Source organism: Brassica rapa, chromosome A03 (genome assembly GCF_000309985.2).
Source record: "Brassica rapa cultivar Chiifu-401-42 chromosome A03, CAAS_Brap_v3.01, whole genome shotgun sequence".
Taxonomy (NCBI): domain Eukaryota; kingdom Viridiplantae; phylum Streptophyta; class Magnoliopsida; order Brassicales; family Brassicaceae; genus Brassica; species Brassica rapa.
This window is the reverse complement of record NC_024797.2, coordinates 29,794,652-29,814,873: the sequence shown is the minus strand read 5'-3', so window position 1 is coordinate 29,814,873 and position 20,222 is coordinate 29,794,652. Positions and strand designations below refer to the sequence as shown.

General features: G+C 38.6%; 2 protein-coding genes and 1 pseudogene across 6 annotated transcripts; 1 reads left to right on the top strand and 2 right to left on the bottom strand.

The window, feature by feature from the left end:
• Window positions 1-591: 591 nt before the first annotated feature.
• Window positions 592-3,492, top strand: LOC103862068 (annotated as a pseudogene).
• Window positions 3,493-3,866: 374 nt separating this feature from the next.
• LOC103862069 (serine/arginine-rich splicing factor RSZ22) lies at window positions 3,867-5,354 on the bottom strand. Of its 2 annotated transcripts, none has more exons than XM_009139776.3 (6): window positions 5,111-5,354; window positions 4,941-5,033; window positions 4,764-4,852; window positions 4,451-4,679; window positions 4,222-4,362; window positions 3,867-4,086 (listed from the first exon to the last, which is right to left on the bottom strand). In XM_009139776.3, the coding sequence occupies exons 2-6, from the start codon at window positions 5,027-5,029 to the stop codon at window positions 4,050-4,052; spliced, it is 585 nt and encodes a 194-aa protein (XP_009138024.1). In that variant the 5' UTR covers window positions 5,030-5,033; window positions 5,111-5,354; the 3' UTR covers window positions 3,867-4,049. The 2 variants fall into 2 exon arrangements, with proteins under 2 accessions (XP_009138024.1, XP_033144896.1); XM_033289005.1 differs by having other exon boundaries at window positions 4,941-5,042; window positions 5,111-5,324.
• LOC103862070 (protein MLP1) lies at window positions 5,286-15,208 on the bottom strand. 4 transcript variants are annotated; one of them, XM_009139777.3, is made up of 10 exons: window positions 14,948-15,208; window positions 14,492-14,621; window positions 13,611-14,265; window positions 7,845-13,474; window positions 6,961-7,747; window positions 6,241-6,887; window positions 6,003-6,147; window positions 5,837-5,918; window positions 5,632-5,752; window positions 5,286-5,532 (listed from the first exon to the last, which is right to left on the bottom strand). In XM_009139777.3, exons 2-9 carry the CDS (start codon window positions 14,540-14,542, stop codon window positions 5,650-5,652), a joined length of 8,100 nt encoding a protein of 2,699 aa, XP_009138025.2. In that variant the 5' UTR covers window positions 14,543-14,621; window positions 14,948-15,208; the 3' UTR covers window positions 5,286-5,532; window positions 5,632-5,649. The 4 variants fall into 4 exon arrangements, with proteins under 4 accessions (XP_009138025.2, XP_033144893.1, XP_009138027.2 ...); XM_033289002.1 differs by having other exon boundaries at window positions 14,933-15,176; XM_009139779.3 differs by lacking the exons at window positions 14,492-14,621; window positions 14,948-15,208 and having other exon boundaries at window positions 13,624-13,862.
• Window positions 15,209-20,222: the final 5,014 nt, after the last annotated feature.

Sequence of the window (20,222 nt, the reverse complement as noted above, 5' to 3'; positions counted from 1 at the left end):
TTATATTTTAAACATTACCCATGATATATGCTATATTTAAATGATATTTCTTAAAAAAAATCATCAAAAACGAACTTTAAATACCTGTTTTAGAAGCTTCAAAATCGCCTATGGAAAATGAAGAAGAAGAGCTGTACGTACGAGGAGCAGTGGGAGAGTGAAGACATGTGGGGCCATCTTCAATTTCATTGGTTAAGGTTGTTTGTGGGCCATGATGGTGGTTGATTTATTTAATTCAAGATATAAATGTTATGAGGTGGATGATATATAATAAATAAATGGAAGGTTAGTTTAGGGTTTGCAAATACAAAAGGGTATTGAGAATAGAGAGGGGATATGGAGAATAGATATTTTCCAATAAGGGCGTCTGAGGATGAATTTGCATGCTTGAAGCCATCAAACAAGTAGCTTAACACACTAACTAACACACATGAAAACTGTTAAGACAGATCTTGCAAGCTTCACATATACCTTTCTTCTTCCTCTCCTTAACTTCTCTCTCTCAAAGCCAAGTATTTAATCTCTCTCTCTCCTCCTCTCCTCTCTCAGTCACTCCTCTCTCTCTCTCACCAACCCATTTCTCTCTCTTCTGTCATTCTCTTAAAAAAGGTCCAAACTTTAAATGAGCCTTGAGCTGGTTTATATAAACTAAATCAAAATGGGTCTCTAGATTTCCAATTTCTGAGATCTGGGTGTTGCTATTTCTTCATTTACCTGCTCAAAGCTCGCTCCTTTCTCGAAGATTCACTCTCCATTTCGAGTTTCCTGAAATGGGTTTTGCTTAATCTTCCATTTTAAGATTTGGGTCTGTGTTTTTGGAATCCTTACCACATTAGGAAACTCAACTACTTTCCTTCTCTGTTGTTGGAAGATAAGATGTCTCCAAGGTTGGATTTTTCAGATTGGTGGGCGAAAGACACGAGGAAAGGAACACCGGTCGTTGTCAAAATGGAGAACCCAAACTACTCAGTTGTCGAAATCGAAGGACCAGACTCAGCCTTCAGACCGGTGGAGAGGAGCAGAGGCCGCAAGAACGCAAAGCAAGTCACTTGGGTTCTCCTTCTCAAAGCTCACAGAGCCGTTGGGTGTCTCACTTGGCTCGCCACCGTCTTCTGGTCTCTCCTCGGCTCCATCAAGAAACGCCTCAGCTTCACTCACCCGCTTGGCTCCGAGAGGTTGGGAAGAGACAGGTGGCTTTTCTCTGCCATTAAGCTCTTCTTAGCTGTTTCCTTGCTGATTCTTGGATTCGAGATTGTTGCTTACTTGAGAGGATGGCATTACTTCGAAAACCACATCCCAACTAGCACGCTTGAGATCCAGAGCTTGCTTCATCTCGTCTATGTTGGTTGGTTAGGGTTGAGAGCTGATTATATTGCTCCACTGATCAAAGCTCTCTCCAAGTTTTGTATTGTCCTGTTCCTTATACAGTCTGTAGACCGTTTGATTCTATGCTTGGGATGTTTCTGGATCAAGTATAAGAAGATTAAGCCGAGGTTTGATGAGGAACCGTTTCGTAATGATGATGCTGAGGGGTGTGGTTATGTCTATCCAATGGTTCTTGTTCAGATTCCCATGTGCAATGAGAGAGAGGTAAGTTACCAATCTTTGACCTTTGTATCTTTTAACTCTCAAATGTATTGATCGTTGGTCTTGTTTCAGGTGTATGAATAATCTATATCTGCTGTGTGTCAACTTGACTGGCCTAAAGATCGAATCCTGGTTCAGGTTCTTGATGATTCAAACGATGAAAGCATCCAGCAGTTGATTAAAGCTGAGGTTGCTAAATGGAGTCAAAAGGGAGTCAACATAATCTACAGGCATCGTTTGGTTAGAACCGGATATAAAGCTGGTAACCTCAAGTCAGCTATGAGCTGTGATTACGTGGAAGCATACGAGTTTGTAGCTATATTTGATGCTGACTTCCAACCTAATCCAGACTTCCTTAAACTCACAGTTCCACATTTCAAGGTTGTTGGTAATTAACATTATCTATCCTTGACGAGTGGAGAGGTTACTAACTTATTGATGATGTGATTGGTGTTCAGGATAACCCGGAGTTAGGTTTGGTTCAAGCTAGGTGGACATTTGTGAACAAAGACGAGAATCTGTTGACCCGTCTTCAGAACATCAATCTTTGTTTTCACTTTGAGGTTGAGCAGCAAGTGAGCGGCGTGTTCTTGAACTTCTTTGGTTTCAATGGAACAGCTGGTGTTTGGAGAATCAAAGCCCTTGAGGAATCTGGTGGCTGGCTTGAAAGAACCACTGTTGAAGATATGGATATAGCAGTCAGGGCTCATCTTCATGGATGGAAGTTCATCTATCTTAATGATGTCAAGGTACTACTACTCATCAATCATAGGCCTATTCATGTAACCATTTTATTAAGCTGGTGTGAAAACCATTTACAGGTCCTTTGTGAAGTTCCTGAGTCATATGAAGCATATAAGAAGCAACAACACCGTTGGCATTCAGGACCTATGCAGCTTTTTCGCTTGTGTCTTGGTTCAATCTTGACCTCTAAGGTAAGTGTACATTACAACTCTTTTCTCCTTCAATAGAGAAAAGTTTCGGATCATCATTTTATTGATTGTTTCTTCTTGCAGATAGCTATATGGAAGAAGGCGAATCTGATACTTCTCTTCTTCCTGCTTAGGAAACTAATACTCCCTTTCTACTCTTTCACATTGTTCTGCATAATCCTTCCACTCACCATGTTTGTTCCAGAAGCTGAGCTCCCCGTTTGGGTCATTTGCTACATACCTGTCTTCATGTCTTTCCTCAACCTTCTTCCATCTCCAAAATCATTCCCTTTCATCGTCCCTTACCTCTTGTTCGAGAACACAATGTCAGTCACCAAGTTCAACGCAATGGTATCAGGGTTATTCCAGTTAGGTAGCTCTTACGAGTGGATTGTCACAAAGAAAGCTGGAAGATCATCAGAGTCGGATCTTTTATCTATCACCGAGAAAGAGACGCTAGACAAGAGAAGCCAGTTGCTTAGAGGGGTTTCAGACAGTGAGCTTTTGGAGCTGAACCAACTTGAAGAACAGAAACAAAGGAAACCAGTCAAGAAAACCAACAAGATATTCCACAAAGAGCTTGCGTTAGCGTTTCTGTTGCTCACTGCAGCGGTTAGGAGTCTGTTGGCGGCTCAAGGAGTGCATTTCTACTTCCTGTTGTTCCAAGGTGTCACATTTCTTCTTGTGGGTCTTGACCTCATAGGCGAACAGATGAGCTGAGAGAATCCAGAGAAGCTTTATGTTCAATGGTATCCTCTGTAATGAGATTGTTGGAACCATAGTGGTGGTAGGACATTAATTTATTTTCATGTTTGTTTGTTTGTTATGTTTGTATGATTCCTCAATTTGTTAGGGATAAGAGTGTAAGCCAGAGTTTCATACAAAGTATACAATGTCTGTAAAGTTTAAACATGTTGTTGGCAGTTAAAAGGAGCTTTGTCTTAAACTAGTACAAGATCCATGTTTTAATCAACTGCAGACTTTTTGTAAACTTTAAGCTCAAACTTTGAGGAAAGAGATCATAACTGTAAATAACTAACTAGAACTAGTTTTTTCTGACAAAAATGTAACAAGCAAAAGAGAGACGGTTTGTGGATTCTGATCACCTCTCATCTTATTGTCGGTGAGAGTGAAGAAACGTGGAGCAAAAAGAAGTGTCGGCAGACAAAAGTGGAATGATGTGGAAGTGAAGGATGGGACCGAACTAGGATCATGCTCTTGTCTCTTCAGCTTTCCTAGGCTTTCATTATTTGTGGTGGTCATGCCAAAACCATGGTTCTCTTTTATCATCTGGTTACGATATTTTTAGTCTTACATGTCACTTGCGAACTTGAAAACATGGCCAGGTGTTGTCTACGTTTGGGATCAACATTAACTTCAAAAAAAAAGAGAAACGCATATAGGCCTCTATTATCAGAAAATTCCAAAACTAAACATTATGTTAGAACACAAACCAATCCAGTCCTTCTCTTAATCTCCTAAAGCTAAGTAGTGTACTTCTTCATCATCTCAGTTTCTCAGTATAAACTCTCAGCTCCGGCTTCGGCGTCTATCTTTCAGTCCATTTCTGCAGAAACAAGAACATAAGTTGAATGAGGCCACATCCACCACAGAGAAATCAATAGGTTGAATCAAGATGCATGCATGTGAAGAAAACGTTGTGTATTATAATGACTTCAAGAAGACAAAAAAGAAGTTTTACCCATTAGTATAAGGCAGTTCCTCACGCCTTCTGTACGGAGGTGGTGATCTACTGTAGCTGCGACCACGCACAGGAGGAGGTGAAGGGCTACGGCGCCTTGGAGGAGGAGGAGGAGGAGATCTAGCACGAGGGCTGTAACTCCTGAAGCCAAAAAAGGAGAAGGTCAACTAACACATCCAGAGAAGATTCCTATAACCAATAAGAAAGTAAAGGAAGCAGCAGCATTGACCTGCGTCCGTAACTTGGACTTCTCCTGTATCTAGGACTGCGACTCCGGCTCCTGCTGCGACGCCTTCCTGTGCCACCACGGTTACGGCATTCACGTGCAAAGTGGCCAGGCTCACCACACTCATAGCACTTCAAATCAGACCCACCACGATCGCCTCCGCGGTCACCACCACGGCCGCCTCCACGGTCACCTCGGTTGTGAGACTGTTCAACCCTCCAACCATTCTTGCCTGTCCATTTAAACAACATGCATGTCAAAATTCAAAATCTAAATAAAAACATCAGTATCATTACAGAACAATGCACAACATTACCATCTAAATCACGGATGGCATCACTGGCATCTCTGGGATCCTCGAAGTCTAGAAAAGCGTAGCCAGGTGGTCTACGAGCAACCCACACACTGCACATCAAGTCCAACATTACAGACAATGCAAAACACATCGAAAGCTCAAAACTTTGTATAGTGAATTGACTGGATCAATGCTTGCCTCTTGATAGCACCATAGACACGGAACTCATCCTCGAGCTCACGCTCAGTAACTCTAGGGTCCAAGTTTCCTACGTACACACGCGACATTTACCTGTCAATGCCACAGAGACTAAGTCAGAACTACATTCTACCAAAAAAACAAATCGGAAGAAACTTGACGTCACATACCTAGAGAGAAGAGACTCGAGCAGCTCGCAGAGAGGAGAAGGAAGGTGGTTGATTGAAACTAGGGTTTGTCAACGCGTTAACTTCTTTACACGTAGAAGGTAAAGCCCAAATTTAAATGATACATCCTATTTGAGTCCATTAGCTGGGATTATTTTGTTGTATTTTTCACCAAAAAAAATATAAATAAATAAATAGTGACTTATATAGTGTATAGCAATTAACAGCTTCTACAAACATAACCTTTTTAAAATTTTATTGTTGTAAAGCCAAGCCAGTCTGTGATTCGAATCAATAAAAATGTTGAACCCACAATCTGCTTGGTTAATGGAAAGCTAAAAAAAAAATGAATCGAACGACAAAAACATATGGTGAAGACAACACACCACTTTGAAATCCCGTGCCATATCATAACAAGAAACCAGCTGCGAAAGATGTAATAAAAACACGTATTAAATCTTAGAAAAGAAACTGGAGAAGCAACTGTTTGCTATTTCATTTAAGGAAAAAAAAATGTCACTTACGAGATTACAAGCTTTTGGTTAGACCACGACTGTAGCCAAAAGAGCATGCAACATTGCCCAGTATATCATTATGGCTAACCGTAAGGCAGGTTGTCTCATAAGCGTCCGGTCACACGAGACCCTGAAAAGCAATATATCCGTTTTCGTCAGACCAAAATTACGAAATTTTCAATCAAACGAGAGACTGAGAGAGAGAGAGCCTAACCATAAACCATCGATCATGTTTGTCACTGGTCTTGTGAATCTAGGAATGATTCTTGACGTGGTGAGTGATCTAAATCCATGAGCTGAAAGCACACAAAAAGAGAGGGGTAGGTTATGAAGAGAATGTGTAGCCGATTAAATAAAATATACGAGACCAGTTCAGTTACCTTTATCATCGTCTTCTTCTAAGCTAAGGCTTTGATCAGCTTGATCTGCATCTATACTAATGGCGACTTGATCGTTGTTGTTTCCCTTGCGCAAACTCCTGACTTGTGATGGGATCGATGTTCCACTCGTCGTCCACTTGTTTATCTGCAATACCCAAACAAGAAAAAGTTAACCCAATTTGAAATGTTATCGTGAGTATCTGGAATGGTTCAATTATCCAACAAGAACTAATCTTACCAGAGGTTCCACTTCAACGATCTCTGAAGTTGAGCTACTTGGTTGGAATTCCTTGTCATGTAATAATTTCTCAAGAGTTGCTTCTTTCTGTCTGAGCTCAGCCACTCTACTCCTCTCAGCTTCCAGCAACGAATCCTTGCTTTGTCCAACCAGCCGTAATTCCTCTGTTTCAGATAGTATAGATGCAATCTTTTTCTCAAGTGTCTCCATGTAGCGGTTTAAGTGACTGTGAGCATCAGTGGAAGGTGAATCTTCTAGACCAAGTAGTGAAGCTACTGTGTCGAACCAAGACCGTACAGTTTGGATCTCTTCTGAATCTCTTCTAGTGTCCATTTGAGAAGAAGCAAGAGCCTCGTTGGTGCACCTGGTGACTTCTTGTCTTAAGAAAGAAACCTCGGTATCCCGATCTTGCACTTGTTTTTGAAGCTTCTCGATTTCAGCAAGAAGATTTTCAGAGAGATGATGGAGCTCATCGAATTTATCCACAGTAATTGATAGCCTTTTGGAAATCTTCCCACGAGAAGCTTCAGCTTTCTGCAAGTCTAGGTTCTTCTGTTGTAGCTCTTGTTCTAATTCTGTAACCCTGTGTTTCAGATCCTCCATCTGGGACTCTTCCTCGTCAAGCGCTTGCATCAATGCCTCAATTTCTGCAGCAAGCAATTATGTATTAGCTATATGTGTGAAAATGGAAAAAGAAAAGGTTTAGATTGAATAGCTGACCTTGATCTTTTGCAGCTAGTAGATTGCTAAGCGATGTGACCTTCTCCTGTAGTTCTGAGTATGAGGCCTGGCCTTCTTGCAGATCTTTTACTCTGTCCTTCAAAGAATCCCGTTCCCGCACCAAAATGCCGAGCTGGTCTTGCATATCACGCATCCTGGCACTTGCGGATTGAAGATCTTCTGCAAAGATCTTAGCACCAGCCTGGGCTTCCTTAACTTGATCCACAAGTTCACTGCACATCCTATCATTCTGGATATCCTTTTCGTGCAACTCCCTTTGCAAATTGGCAATCATTACCTTCATCTCCTTTTCGTTTCTCTCCACAGTCTCGGCGTTTGCTACAACAAACTCTTTAACAGCTGACGAGAGCCTATTTACCATGGACCTGACAGACTCCATGGACGAATAATCATCTTCTTCTTGATGGAGGCTCATGTTTAAATTGTCATTTCCAACCAGTTCCGCCTTACGGCTCTCAATTTCCGCCAACACGCTAGAACATGCTCCATGAAGCAAGGAAACTCGTTCACCCAAATCAGCAATTTCTGAGTCTGTTCCCGTTCCTATTGACTTGAAAAAGGTGTCAATACTGTTGGATACAATGTTGACCTGTTCGTGCCGTGATGTCAAGTGGTTGCTTACATTCTCTTTGAGATGGCTAACATCAGCCACAAACTGATCAAGGTTTCGCGAGAGAGAACCACAAATTTCGGTTATGTTTCCACCATTTGAAATTTCATGCAAGTTGACGTTAGACAAGGCAGCACTCAAGCGTGAAAAGATTTCCTGATAAGAAAGGGGAAAAACAATATTCAGAAACAGTAAGTGTCATAGAAACCTTGAAAGTATATCATAGTAAGCTGTTGAAAGGTTCTAAAAGTACCTTGTCTACAAAATTCCCTGTACTATTTTGAGGCCAGCCAGACAAATTAGCACCGGTTTGCTTTGCACATGATTCCATAGTTGTCTTCAGATGATGCAGAAACTCCATATCCAAGGTGAAAATATCAGCTAGGCAACTGCTAGTATCTGCGAGAATTTTCCTTAGAGTGTTCACATTAGTTCCAAAGGACAGCACTTGAGCATATATCTTCTTCTTTTCTTCGTTGTTGACCAAGGATAAATTTTCACAATGTGATATGGCTTCAACTTTTGCAGCCTCCGCTGCATCCTTCTGTCTGGAAAGTTGCTGAATTTCATACGTAAATTTTGATAGCTCCTCTTGCATACTATCGTTTCTCTCTTGAACCTCGTTCAACTCAGCAAGTAGCAACTCAGCTGCTCTTCTAGACTTTATTGACTCCTGCTCAGCAGAAGACACAGCTGTACTCATATTCTGAAACAGTTGCGAGATCCGTTGAAGCTTCAGAACTGGGTCATATCTGTCACCTTCATCACCAATATTAATGCTATTCAATGCGTTGAGTGTCTTGCTCAATGTACCACTTCTTTCCTGCAAAATATTTTCTGTTTCTTGCAAATGATTTCTCAGCGATTGACACTCAGACTCTAGGGCTTCTACCCTCAAAGTGTAAGATTCCAACTCCCTTAATTTCTTTTCATTTTCCAAAAGCATTTCGTCTCGATTTATAAGCTCTGATTTTAGGCGACCTTGCTCAGCGTTCATCTCCTCAATAGTTTGCTTCAGGCTATCCCTTTGTTGGACCAAAGCTTTCCCTTTCCTGACAGCTACGTTTAACTTCTCTCTTAAAGAAGCTGACTTCTGCTCTTCTTGTGTAAGGAGCTCCTGCAATTCTATTATTTTCTTATCAAGTGCCTCATTTTCAGCAACCAAGGATTGCTGTTTTTCCATGTATAAATCCCTTTCTTCCCTTGCCAGCTTCTGTACATGCAGTGCTTCATCCAGATCTTTTGTTAGGGACGCTACATCAGGTGTCTCTACTACTGCTATGTCTCTACTGGTTGCTTCGACTATATTAGAATCAGCCAATTCAGGAGTGTGCCTAGGAGAAGTTGCTTCATCATTTGATGGACTAGATTTAGCCAAATTCTTATAATAGTCAATCAGCTTTCTCAGAAGTCCATCCAAGGTCTCAGAATTACTCGCTAATGCCAAATCCTGCAAGCCATCTTCCTGTATAACATCATTAATCATGTACCTCAAACTCAATAGGCCTCCTTCAATAGTCTGAAGTTGTTCTTCATTCCCAAGTTTCTCAGCCAATTTCCCATGCAGATCTTTAACTTGATTCTGCAGTTTCTCATTCTCAACTTCAAGGTGATTGGCCCTCGCAGAAAGATTGTCATGATCCTCATTCAGAGTTTCCAGTCTTTCAGAAATATCCACCCTCTCATTATCAACCGATTGAAGATTTGCCTCGACATCACATACTTGCTTTTGTGCGGCTTCCAAATCAGTACTTAGTGATTGACAATATACTTCAAGGTTATCAATTTTCTGTTGGAGAGTATCCTTGTCATGGGTAGCCTCTGATATTGTACTTGCAAGCCACTCAATCTTATTTTCCGCTTCCATGGATTTTAGCTGTGGAGGCATATCAATATTCTCAAGGAGTGATTCCCATCTCTGAACCAAATTATTCCTGTGCATCAAGGACTGCTCCAGCATTTCATTCTGTTCAGCCAACCCATAAGACTTCCCCTGGAGCTCCTCGAACTTGATCCTTAAGTCACCCTCAGAACTTGTGCCAGTTTGACCATCCTCCCTCCAGGGTTCAGAGAGAACATATCCCGCACCTCCATCAGAACTTTTCTGATCCCAATCAGAGGGACGTACAGAGTTGCCGTTAGCTGATCTTGATAACCACTCGACCTTGTCGAGTATATCTCGAGCATGAAAATGCTCTGGGAGATCCAAATCTTCCAAAATTTCTTCAATTTTGTGAAGCAGAGAGTCTTTAAGAAGAAACGATTCTCGAAGTGCAGTAGCTGAGTTTCGGATGTAAGAAAGCTCAGATTCTAATGCCTCCACACGTTTACCTGCCTCTGTATAGGTCTTAAGTTTTGCTTCTACCTCCTGAAGCCTTGTCTCCTTCAAACTCAATTCCTCTGAGCGCCTCTGCAGTTCAGCAGAGGTTTCAGCCAACAAATGTTTGATATTATCACGTTGAACCATCAAACCTTTTCCTTTTGTAACAGCTATACTAAGCTTCTCTCTAGTCGATAATAACCTTTGCTCTGATTGTTCAAGTTCATTAGATTTCTTTTGTAACTCAGATCGTACAGCCACAAGGGACTCCTCTGCCTGGCTTAAATTTTCCATGAGACCACCCATTTCAGTTTTATGGTGCAGTAAACTCTCCTGGGTCTCCATCAGCTCATTATCCTTGGCCTCTACTTGTTTCCTCACGAGATTAGCCAAATCCTCGGCCTCAATAAACTTCTGAACAAGTTGGGAAACCAGAAACTCCACATATAAACTAGGGGATTCAAAACTAATTTCACCAGTTTCAAGTTCCAGAACACCCTCAACTTTCTGAACTAATTCTCCAAGTGAAGTGGGGTCAAGGCTTCGCTGCGTCAGTTCCTCCATATCCTTTGTTATACTCGACAAGTCCGACTGTAGCTTATCAATCACACACTGAAGTTCAAGCCTCTCAGAAAGAATATTTCGCACAGCCTCCATCAGATTCTCACAATTACCATCGCTAAAAGGATCAGAGATAGCTAGATTTTCAACTCTAAATTTGGCTATCTCCACAGACCCGCATGATTCAGTAATCAGTTTCACCAGATCAGCATAGACCTTATGCATTGTAGCAGTCACAAACTCATTATTCTCATGCAGAGTATTGAAACTCTGCTTCAACTCCTCATATTTGTTTAAGGAGGACTCATGCTTCGCCTCAGCAACTTCTAGTTTTTCCTCCAGGTCTTCAATCACCTTTACAGCCATGTCAACAGAACCAGATATATGTTTGCTCATATCTAAGCCAACTTGAGCTCCAGCAACGCCAGATCTGAGTAAACAACCATCAAGTCTCACAACTGCATCACCAAATTGAGACATTGATGATGTCAATTCATGTTCTAGCATCGTTGCCTTCTCAGATTCATCCTGCAAGGCTACTAACTGTTCTTCCATTGATGACAACATGCTACTTAAATTATTCTGTAAGCTTTCCAGCTGATTTTCAAGCTCATAAATTCTCGATAAGCAAGAATTCAGCTTCTTGTTGAGCTCCGTGTTTTCTAGACCCATGCTATCATTTCTCAGCTTCAATGATTCACAGAGAAATTCAAGTTCGTGGTTTTTCTGTTGCAGCTCACCAGAATAATTTTTCAGAGCTTCAAACGAAATCTTATTCTCAATAGTATCTGCCTCCAGAAGATTAATGTGATCCTGGTGAGATGCAAACTTGACATTAAACTCCTCCAGTCGTTGATTTGTTGCCGTCCTGTCATCATTTAATTGATTGAATTGTATACCAGCCTCCCTAGCATTCAACGCTAATTGTTCCAGCATGCCTCTCAAATTTCTAATCTGAACATTCACAGAAACAAATGCTTCTGACTGATCACCAGTTAACTGTGCTTTTTCAGATTCCTGTTCTTCCGATTGCCCCTTTAACTCAAAAGCCTGAATCAATTTTGATACTGGTGGCGTGTCAGGTTTATTGCTAGACTTGATCAATGAAGAATCGGTGCGGATCTGCTTAATTGCCTCCTCAAGGTTCTGAATCATTTTCTCCCCCTTCTCCAGATTCTTGTTCAAGGAAGAAAACCCAGATGAAGCGTCTATTACCCCCTCCAAAACTGTAGGCTGTGTCCCGAGACTTTGGCAGGTATATTCAACAAAAGGTACACTCTGTTTACTTGTAACCCCGACTTCTAGACTTCTACCAGATGTTTCAGATATTTCCTGATTACTCAATTCTGAAGCATCCTCATTACCAATGTCTAAAATTCCAGTTTTTTCTACCTCGATGCTGCTACTCAGAGATGTTTTTTCTTCAGTCAACTTATCAAGGCGAGCTACCGCTTCTCCTAACTCAGCTGCTAGGTGAATCCGCTCTTCTTGAACAGTAGACATACGCTCTTGAAGAATAAGAAGATCATGCGTAAGTTTATCATTGTCCTCAACCAAATTTTCCTTCTCTTCTTGAAACTTTAAGAGTTTATTATTCAGCAAAGAATACCCTTCCTTTAGATTGGAATACTCAGACAATAAATAAGTCTCCGAGATCAGATATGCACTCCGTTCTAGATGTGATTTCTCATTTTCTTCTGTGAGATGCAGGTTATCCTCTTCAAGTTTAGTCAGCTGGCCCGTCAGTGAAGAAAGCGTCTCCCTTATATTTGAATTTTCCACTTCTTGCAAGGTGATCAAAGTCTTACAATTTGCCAATTCTTCCTGTAACTTCTCTGCCTCACCCAATACATTATATTTTTCCTCGACAAGATTTACCTTCTCATCCGTCAATGGACCAACAGTTTTTTCCAATCGCTCAACTTCTGCCTTTAGTATAGCCTCCGAGTTCTTGCAATTGCATAGCTCAGATAAAAGATGCTTAATCTCATAGTTCTTGGATTCTTTTTCCTCAAAAAGTTCCTTTTTCTCATCATTCCAAGAAGAAAGAATTGCACCATACGTATCATTCTCCACCTGAAGATTGATGACCTTTTCTTTCGCCTCAGATAGATCCAATAGGGCCTTTTCTAAGCTACTCTGCAGCTCATTCATCTTAGCAGTGAAAGCCTCCACTTGTGCTTCTGTAGCAAGAAGCTGATTTTCGAGATTCTCATTTGAGCTTGTAGCAGCATAGAGGTTAGACTGGCACTCTGATAGTTCCTCAACAAGAGAATCATTCCTTTCTGTCAACGCATTATATGATGCACGAAGCTGTGATATTTCAGCTACCAATTGGTCATGTTGATGATCAAACTCGTTTTGAAGATGAGACTGTTCTGTGAGTTGCACATGGAGTATATCTTCCGTGGTACGGGAAACAAACAGTTGTTCTCTTAATCCCTCCAACGAACTTGTTCCTGGATCGGTAGAGGAGGCAGCCTCTCTTGCGGTGCACAACACTTGAAATTCATCTTGTCCTAGTGCATGTACAATTTCCATAAGCTGTAGGAAGCTAACTGAGCGCCCTTCATGAACATGAGCAGCAGAAACTTCTCCTGATGGATTTAATGTATCCTGTTTACAAGGTTCCTCATGGCTCAATAATCCAGATGTACTGGCGCTCTGAGGCAATTGAAGCTGAATAGAACTATCTTCAGGTTCAGTTGAAAGCACGTGATCTCTGTTATTATGAAAACCAATAGACGACTCTGGTCTCTCTTCACTAAGCTCTGCAGCTTCCCTAATCTGCTGGCTTCTGATTTTACCAGATGTTCCTTCCAGTTCAACTGAATCAAATGCAACTGATGATCTCTCTAAAAAGTGAGACGGTGAAGCAGATGAATCCACAACGGCTGGATAGCTTGCTTGCCTCTCTTCAGTTACAATCCAATCCATATCTGCCTTTGCAGATGCTTCGGAAAACTGTTCCTTGTGTGAACCACTGTCTTCCTGCATTTCCCCTACACAGAAACAAATGAAAACAGAATTATACATCAAAAGGACGCATGCCACCGACCCAACCACTTTATCCCTATCAAATAAAAAGAAATAAAGAAAACGATAAAGAGCGAAGAATGAAGAGAAGGAGAGAACAACCTACATCAGTTACCTGATCTCCCCTTGCACCACTCAAGGAAACATCAGGAATAAATTCCGGCGAAGAGGATGGCTGATGAGGCTTTTCCACATCCCCAGATCCACTTTCAACTTCAAATCCTTCCCCCTCCGCTAGGTCTCCAGAAGCAGCAAAGACTCCGTCAACACTAATAGATGCATCGTCACGTGTAACTCCCTTCTCAGAATCGGCATGTTCAGATGTCACAGATTTTACTGCGCCAGCCGCTGTGCTGTCGATCCTCTTCATATCTTCTTCTACTGTGGATAACGATATGCCAGTATCATCTTCAGGATTCAATATATCTTTTCCCAGCTCAGCTCCACTATCAGCAGTTGCTGTGGTGTTTCCTGGCAGGAGCGTATCAGGTTCTGATGATGAACCATGGACTAGAACATACTCGTGAGATAATGCATCTGCAGAAGCTTGTGGAGAATCAACAATATTCACATGAGATGTAGCTCCTCCTGCCGACAGAGCTTCTGCCTCGTCAGTGACAACACTTTTGTCAGGTTTCCCCTCATGCTTCTCAGATTTACCAGACTTTTTGGAGGATTTTCCTTTGCTTGTACTGCCCTTGGGGTCCTTTTTCTGATCAGAGTTTTTATCAGCCTTCTTTTGACGAAACTGTTGAAGCTGAAACAATTAAAAAAAAAAAAAAACTTAGTGATTAACCAAGGCAAAAACAAGCAATCAAATTTCTACGCTTTTAAAAAACCACGTTATCATTTATTTCTTCTCAACTATGAACTTAGACAACAAAATAAAAAATTCCTAATTATTTGGTAGTTCTCAAGAAGAAGAATAGTAGAATCCTCATTGATAAAATGCAAGTTGAGCCAAAAAAAAAAGCAAACTTAACCTTTTGGCGCCCAGCAGCAAGTGGATCAGCACGGTTCTTTTTCTTATCCATTGGATCCACTCTCTTCTTGTTCCTATAATGACTCTTTTGTGTATCACCACCAAGTCTAGATCACCATGGTTTATACCTTCTGCTGACACAAAATTCAACAAAAGGAGCTAAATTCACAAACTTGCAATAATATCATACCGCACCGACACAATAAGTAACATCAAATTGTAAAATTCCTTTTGTAGATTAACACAAATCAAATGGCTTGCGTTGCGCATAAAAACAACAGACCCAGATCGTGGGGCATCTAAAAACCGAAACAAATCTACAGATTCAATAGAAATACATACATACACCCAGAAGCTAAAATCAAAACCGGTATACGAAATCCGCAATACAAGATCAAATTTCACAAAGAAGTTCGATAATTTGGTGGAGAAAACACGAAACTGAGCTAAACCATACCCGAGATCGGTCGAACAGTGCTGAAATCGAGTGGCTCGTCGCGCCGTTGATCTCTGTAGACAAACTGATTGGAAACCTATACGTCGCAATCTCTCTCTATCCTTGGATCTAACGCTATGTGGCGTTTAGCTGGTGTGTCTTGTTCGTTTGAATGTAGAAAAAAAATAGAATGAAAAACGTGACGCGATTCGATTTGAAGGGAAAAGACAAATTCTTCTTGCACGCTACTTCTCAAATCTTGTAAAACTAGGTGTGAGCTGGCACCTTGTGCGAGATAATATATATTCTTAATATTTTTTTACTATTATATTTATTTTATGCTAATGTGTTTAATTAGATATAAATATTTTTTGTGTGTTTTCAGTCTTTACTAACCAAATCTCAATTGTTTACTGTGTGAAAATATTTTTCTTATTGTTTATACATGATTCTCTTATCTGGAAATGGAATCCCAAGTTTTTTTTTTAATATTAAAAAGTCTAGTTTTAAAAATTTTAGCTTAAATATAAGCGTACTCAATATGAAGAAACAAATCTTTAATTTAGTAGTACAATTCTTGGCCATGTAAAACTATGAAGAGAACTTGAATAAAACTCAATAATACATATCACTGTAATTTTGAAGATTGGTTTAAAGAAATATGATACTTGGTTTGCATACCAAAAATGTGCATGTTAAACATGTATCACTAAATATTAAATTTTTAAATAAGCGTCATGTCATAAAAACAAAATAATATTGAATTAAACTCTGAATAAAATTTACATTGTGTCACGAATAGTAATTAATTCTAACTTAGTTAAACATTTTCATGTTGCAATGATATATTTTAAAGGTTCAACATTCACAATTTCGCCAATAATATCTAAACACACAAAACATTAGAAAGAAGAACTTGTGAACAAACATATCATAAATTGAATACATCAATGAAAACAAAATATGATATAGAAAATTCACCGACTAAACATTTCTTTTCATATTGACGTCCCAATATTTCTTTAAATTCTATGAAATAATTATTTTTTAACTCTTTTGAAAAATCATCACAAGGTATGATTTTGGTTGTTCTATAGAAATTTATCTTAAAAAGCAGAGGAGGAGGCGTTTTATATGTTATGGTCTAATCACCGGAAGTGAAATTATGCTGAATAAAATAATATTTTTAACATAACTTAGATCGGAAATTACCAAAAGACAAGTCGCCAAAAGAACATTTATCAATAGAAGCATGAGTCCCTAGTTCCCTAAAAAAATTCAAAATAATTGACTAACACCAAATTGTATAATAAATGTGAATCAATAATGAAATAAATTAATATTTACGATGGATATCTACCAACACCAATTCAGTTGAAACAAATTTTGATTTTTTCATGATTCTAAAGTATCAACACCTTTACTCTAATTTTATAGCAATATTTAGCCGACTCAATATCTCCAATAAGAAAAAGTGAAACATGTTCCTTTTTTCCAAAAGACAAGGTTTGAAGTGTTTCATATTATTTAAAGATGAAATTTTGTAAATTTTGTGTGTATTTTCCATCAAACGTATGATGAGAATATATACAATCATAGCATAGAGTCGGCAAATTATAATAATAGATTATTAAAATGGATACTAAGATAAAGTCGGCATCATCATTCTATGTATTAGCATTTAAATACTACTATAAATATAATACGACCTAGACTAAGATAAATATCACATACACATTATCTAGACTATCATTAAACTATAAACTATATTAAAAGATAGATTATGTTCCACATTTAGTAACGAATATGATTTAAAATTATCCAGTAACAAATATGATTTTAAAATAGAATAATAAGAATTGATCATAACTATTCAAAGTTACAATTTTTTAAAAACAAATATGTATCTAATTACAAATCTTAAAATAGTTGTATTCTTTAAATTAATAAATTAATGACTCAGTTAAAAACTAATAATAAATTAATGAATAGCTAAAACCGAATAAAACATGACAAATTAGCAAAATTAACTTAAATCATGAAGAACATGACAAATAATAAAAATTAAACTAATTATATATCTAGTTACAAAATGTATAGTTATATCATTTAAATTAATAAATTAATGACCTCAGCTAAAAACTAATAATAAATTTTTGACTAAGCTAAAATCTAATAAAAACATGACAAATAAGAAAAATTAAAATAATTATATATCTAATTACATATTTTATAGTTGTATTATTTAAATTAATAAATTATTCACTCAGCTAAAAACTATTAATAAAACTATTTATAAATTAATGACTCATCTTAAACCTAATTAAAACATGACAAATAAACAAAATTATCTTAAATCATCAAAATCATAACAAATAAGCTAAATTACTTTAAAACTATTTATAGATAATGACTCAGCTTAAACCTAATTAAAACATGACAAATAAACAAAATTACCTAAAATAATGGAAATCATGACAAATAAGCTAAATCACCTCTTAAATAATAGTATAGATGATACTTAAATGGGCCTCAAAAAACCCAATAAATTACAATACTTGGTCTGTTAGAGCAACTCCATCAATAGAACCCGGCTCTAATGATTAAATTAGTTGGAAAAAGGTGATATGATAACAGTTTAGAACCTTGGTTAGTGGAATTAATTTTTTTTTTCTACAATGGTAGAACCCCTATGGGGTTCTTAATTTTTTTTTTAATTTTTGTTTTATTAGAATGATTTAAAATAAAAGCATACATAAATTTATTAATAAAAATTACATAAAACATATGAAAAGTACAAATACAAGTCAAAAACGAGAAAAGCCGATTAGTAGAAATCTTGATTTGTTCCTAATTTTTTGCCAAATATGCTCAACCAAATCAGCTTTCAATTGTTGATGTATTGTTTTATCACGAACTCGATTCCGAACGCTCATCATATTGCCGAGATTTGAAGGCATATCTGTAGAATACGTGAAATCCACTTGTGAACTGCGGTTTGATTCCGGTTGTGCGAAAACTGATATATCAAACTGAGTGAACCCATTTCGTTCGTCTTCTACGATCATATTATGTAGAATGATACATGTTCTCATTATTTTGCCAATTTTTATTTTATCCCACAAAAGAGCTGGATTTTTTACTATGGCAAATCGAGCTTGCAAGACCCCAAAAGCACGCTCGACATCTTTACGCACAGCTTCTTGATGTGTAGCGAATAAGGATGCTTTCGGACCTTGCGGAAGTGGAATAGATTGGACAAAAGTAGTCCATTTTGGATAAATACCATATGTGAGATAGTAAGCCAAATGGTACTCGTGTTCGTTGACAATGTAATTAATTTTGGAGCTCGACCTTGTAATATATCATCAAAAACCGATGATCGATCAAGAACATTAATATCGTTTAATGTACCTGGAGGTCCGAAAAACACATGCTATATCCAGAGATCTTGTGAAGCTACGACATCTAAAACAATGGTTGGCTTTCCTGATCCACGTGTATATTGACCTTTCCATGCAGTCGGACAATTCTTCCACTCCCAATGCATACAATCAATGCTTCCTATCATCCCGGGAAATCCGCGTATCTCTCCAATATCGAGTAGTCGTTGAAGATCTTCTGGCGTGGGTCTTCTTAGATACTCATCTCCAAATAAATTTATGATTCCTTCAACAAAATGTCCAAGCATAAAAGTGCGGTGGTCTCACCAAGTCGGAGGTATTCGTCGACGACATCAGCTGGGCAACCATATGCCATCATACGAAATGATGTCGTTGCCTTTTATAACGGAGAGTGACCGAACCTTCCAGTAGCATCTCTTCTTTGTTGAAAGTATGGGATTGCACGGAGAGTCGATCAACAATGCGCATGAACAAGGGCTTGTTCATTCGAAACCGGCGTCGAAACATGTGAGAAGCATATGTTGGATCTTCACTAAAATAATCGTTCCATAACTGCATGTGTCCTTGTTCTCATTGTTTTTCAATGTAGATTCGTTTCTTCCTTGACCTTGACGCTTCTTGGCGATTTTCATGATGAATGAGGAGATTTTCGAATTGTAAATAAAAATTTTGATCGAATTTTTCATCCATTTCATCATCGAAATTAGTTGAAGAAGAAGATGCCATTAAAAAAAAGTTACGAAATGTGAAAACAAAGAAAGAAGGGTTTTGGTTTTTCTTTGGAGAAGAATAAGAAAGAAAGAAGGGTTTTTCTTTGGAGAAGAATAAGAAAGAAAGAAGGGTTGTGGTTGTGGTTTATTTGGAGAAGCTCTTGCTCTCTCGCTCGTTATTTGAAGGGAAACATGAAGAAGCTATGAAACATGAAAATAAGATGGTGTTGCTCTCTCTCGTATTGGTACCATATATACAAGCTACATAATTATTAATCAACACATGAAGAAGATATTGTCTTTTTGTGTCACAAGCAATCTCACAACTCACAAAGCTAACAAGACAACAACATGATAGTCTTCTTGTGTCACGAGACCACCAACGTAACATGTCTTCTTGTGTCACGAGACCACCAACAGAACATGTCTTCTTGTGTCTTCTTGTGTCACGAGACCAACACGCTGTTGTCATCTTATATCACAAGTCATCTCTGCTGTCTTCTTATGTCACCTTGGCTCGACCTGCAGAAGAAAGAAGATACCATAAGCGACACAAGATCCAAATAGAGCAAGACCATAAGACAAGCTTATTTAACCATAAACCATAAGACAAGCTTATTTTTTATTTAACCATAAAACCATAAACCAAGCGAGAGAAGACACAAGATCCAAAAAGCAATTGCTTTTTGTTCATTACCAACAACCGGGTCCTTTGAAGTGTTCAGCCAAGCGCTGATGAGCACCACGTCCTCTGTTGGTGTCCACTTCCGTCTCTCTTTGCGGTCTTCCACAGTGTGAGCTTCCAAGTTTGCATCATCAGCCCATTATGTACCAAAGAAAGAGACATTCGAGGCAGAGGGTTCAAAACTAGGTTGAGTGTTTTGGTTTTGAGTGTTTAAGAGATCTATAAAGCTATAAGATTGAGAAAATGAATCCATAAAATTGTTTATGAATTCGCAGGAAAAAGAAAAGGAGAAGAGCTTCAGTTGTTTAAACGTGTTGTTGTTTAAGCCTATTGTTTGGATTTTAAAGGCAATTGTTGTTTTTAGTAGTTGCAGTCACTTAATTTAAGTCTTAATGACAATGAATGTTTTCACCTAAATATATATCAGAACCACGCAAAACTAAATGTAAATAACATCAACACAACTAACAAAAACCATTAAACTCCCAACCTAATCT

Excerpts from the sequence above, each read along its gene's own strand:
- LOC103862069 (XM_009139776.3), bottom strand. The coding sequence starts at position 5,029 with ATGTCGCGTGTGTACGTAGGAAACTTGGACCCTAGAGTTACTGAGCGT. Across the intron at positions 4,853-4,940 it reads GTCTATGGTGCTATCAAGAG|TGTGTGGGTTGCTCGTAGAC; the intron begins GCAAGCATTGAT and ends CTTGATGTGCAG. Across the intron at positions 4,363-4,450 it reads AGTCCAAGTTACGGACGCAG|GAGTTACAGCCCTCGTGCTA; the intron begins GTCAATGCTGCT and ends TTTTGGCTTCAG.
- LOC103862070 (XM_009139777.3), bottom strand. The coding sequence starts at position 14,542 with ATGGATAAGAAAAAGAACCGTGCTGATCCACTTGCTGCTGGGCGCCAA. Across the intron at positions 6,888-6,960 it reads ACTAGCTGCAAAAGATCAAG|AAATTGAGGCATTGATGCAA; the intron begins GTCAGCTATTCA and ends TGCTTGCTGCAG. Across the intron at positions 6,148-6,240 it reads TCGTTGAAGTGGAACCTCTG|ATAAACAAGTGGACGACGAG; the intron begins GTAAGATTAGTT and ends TGGGTATTGCAG.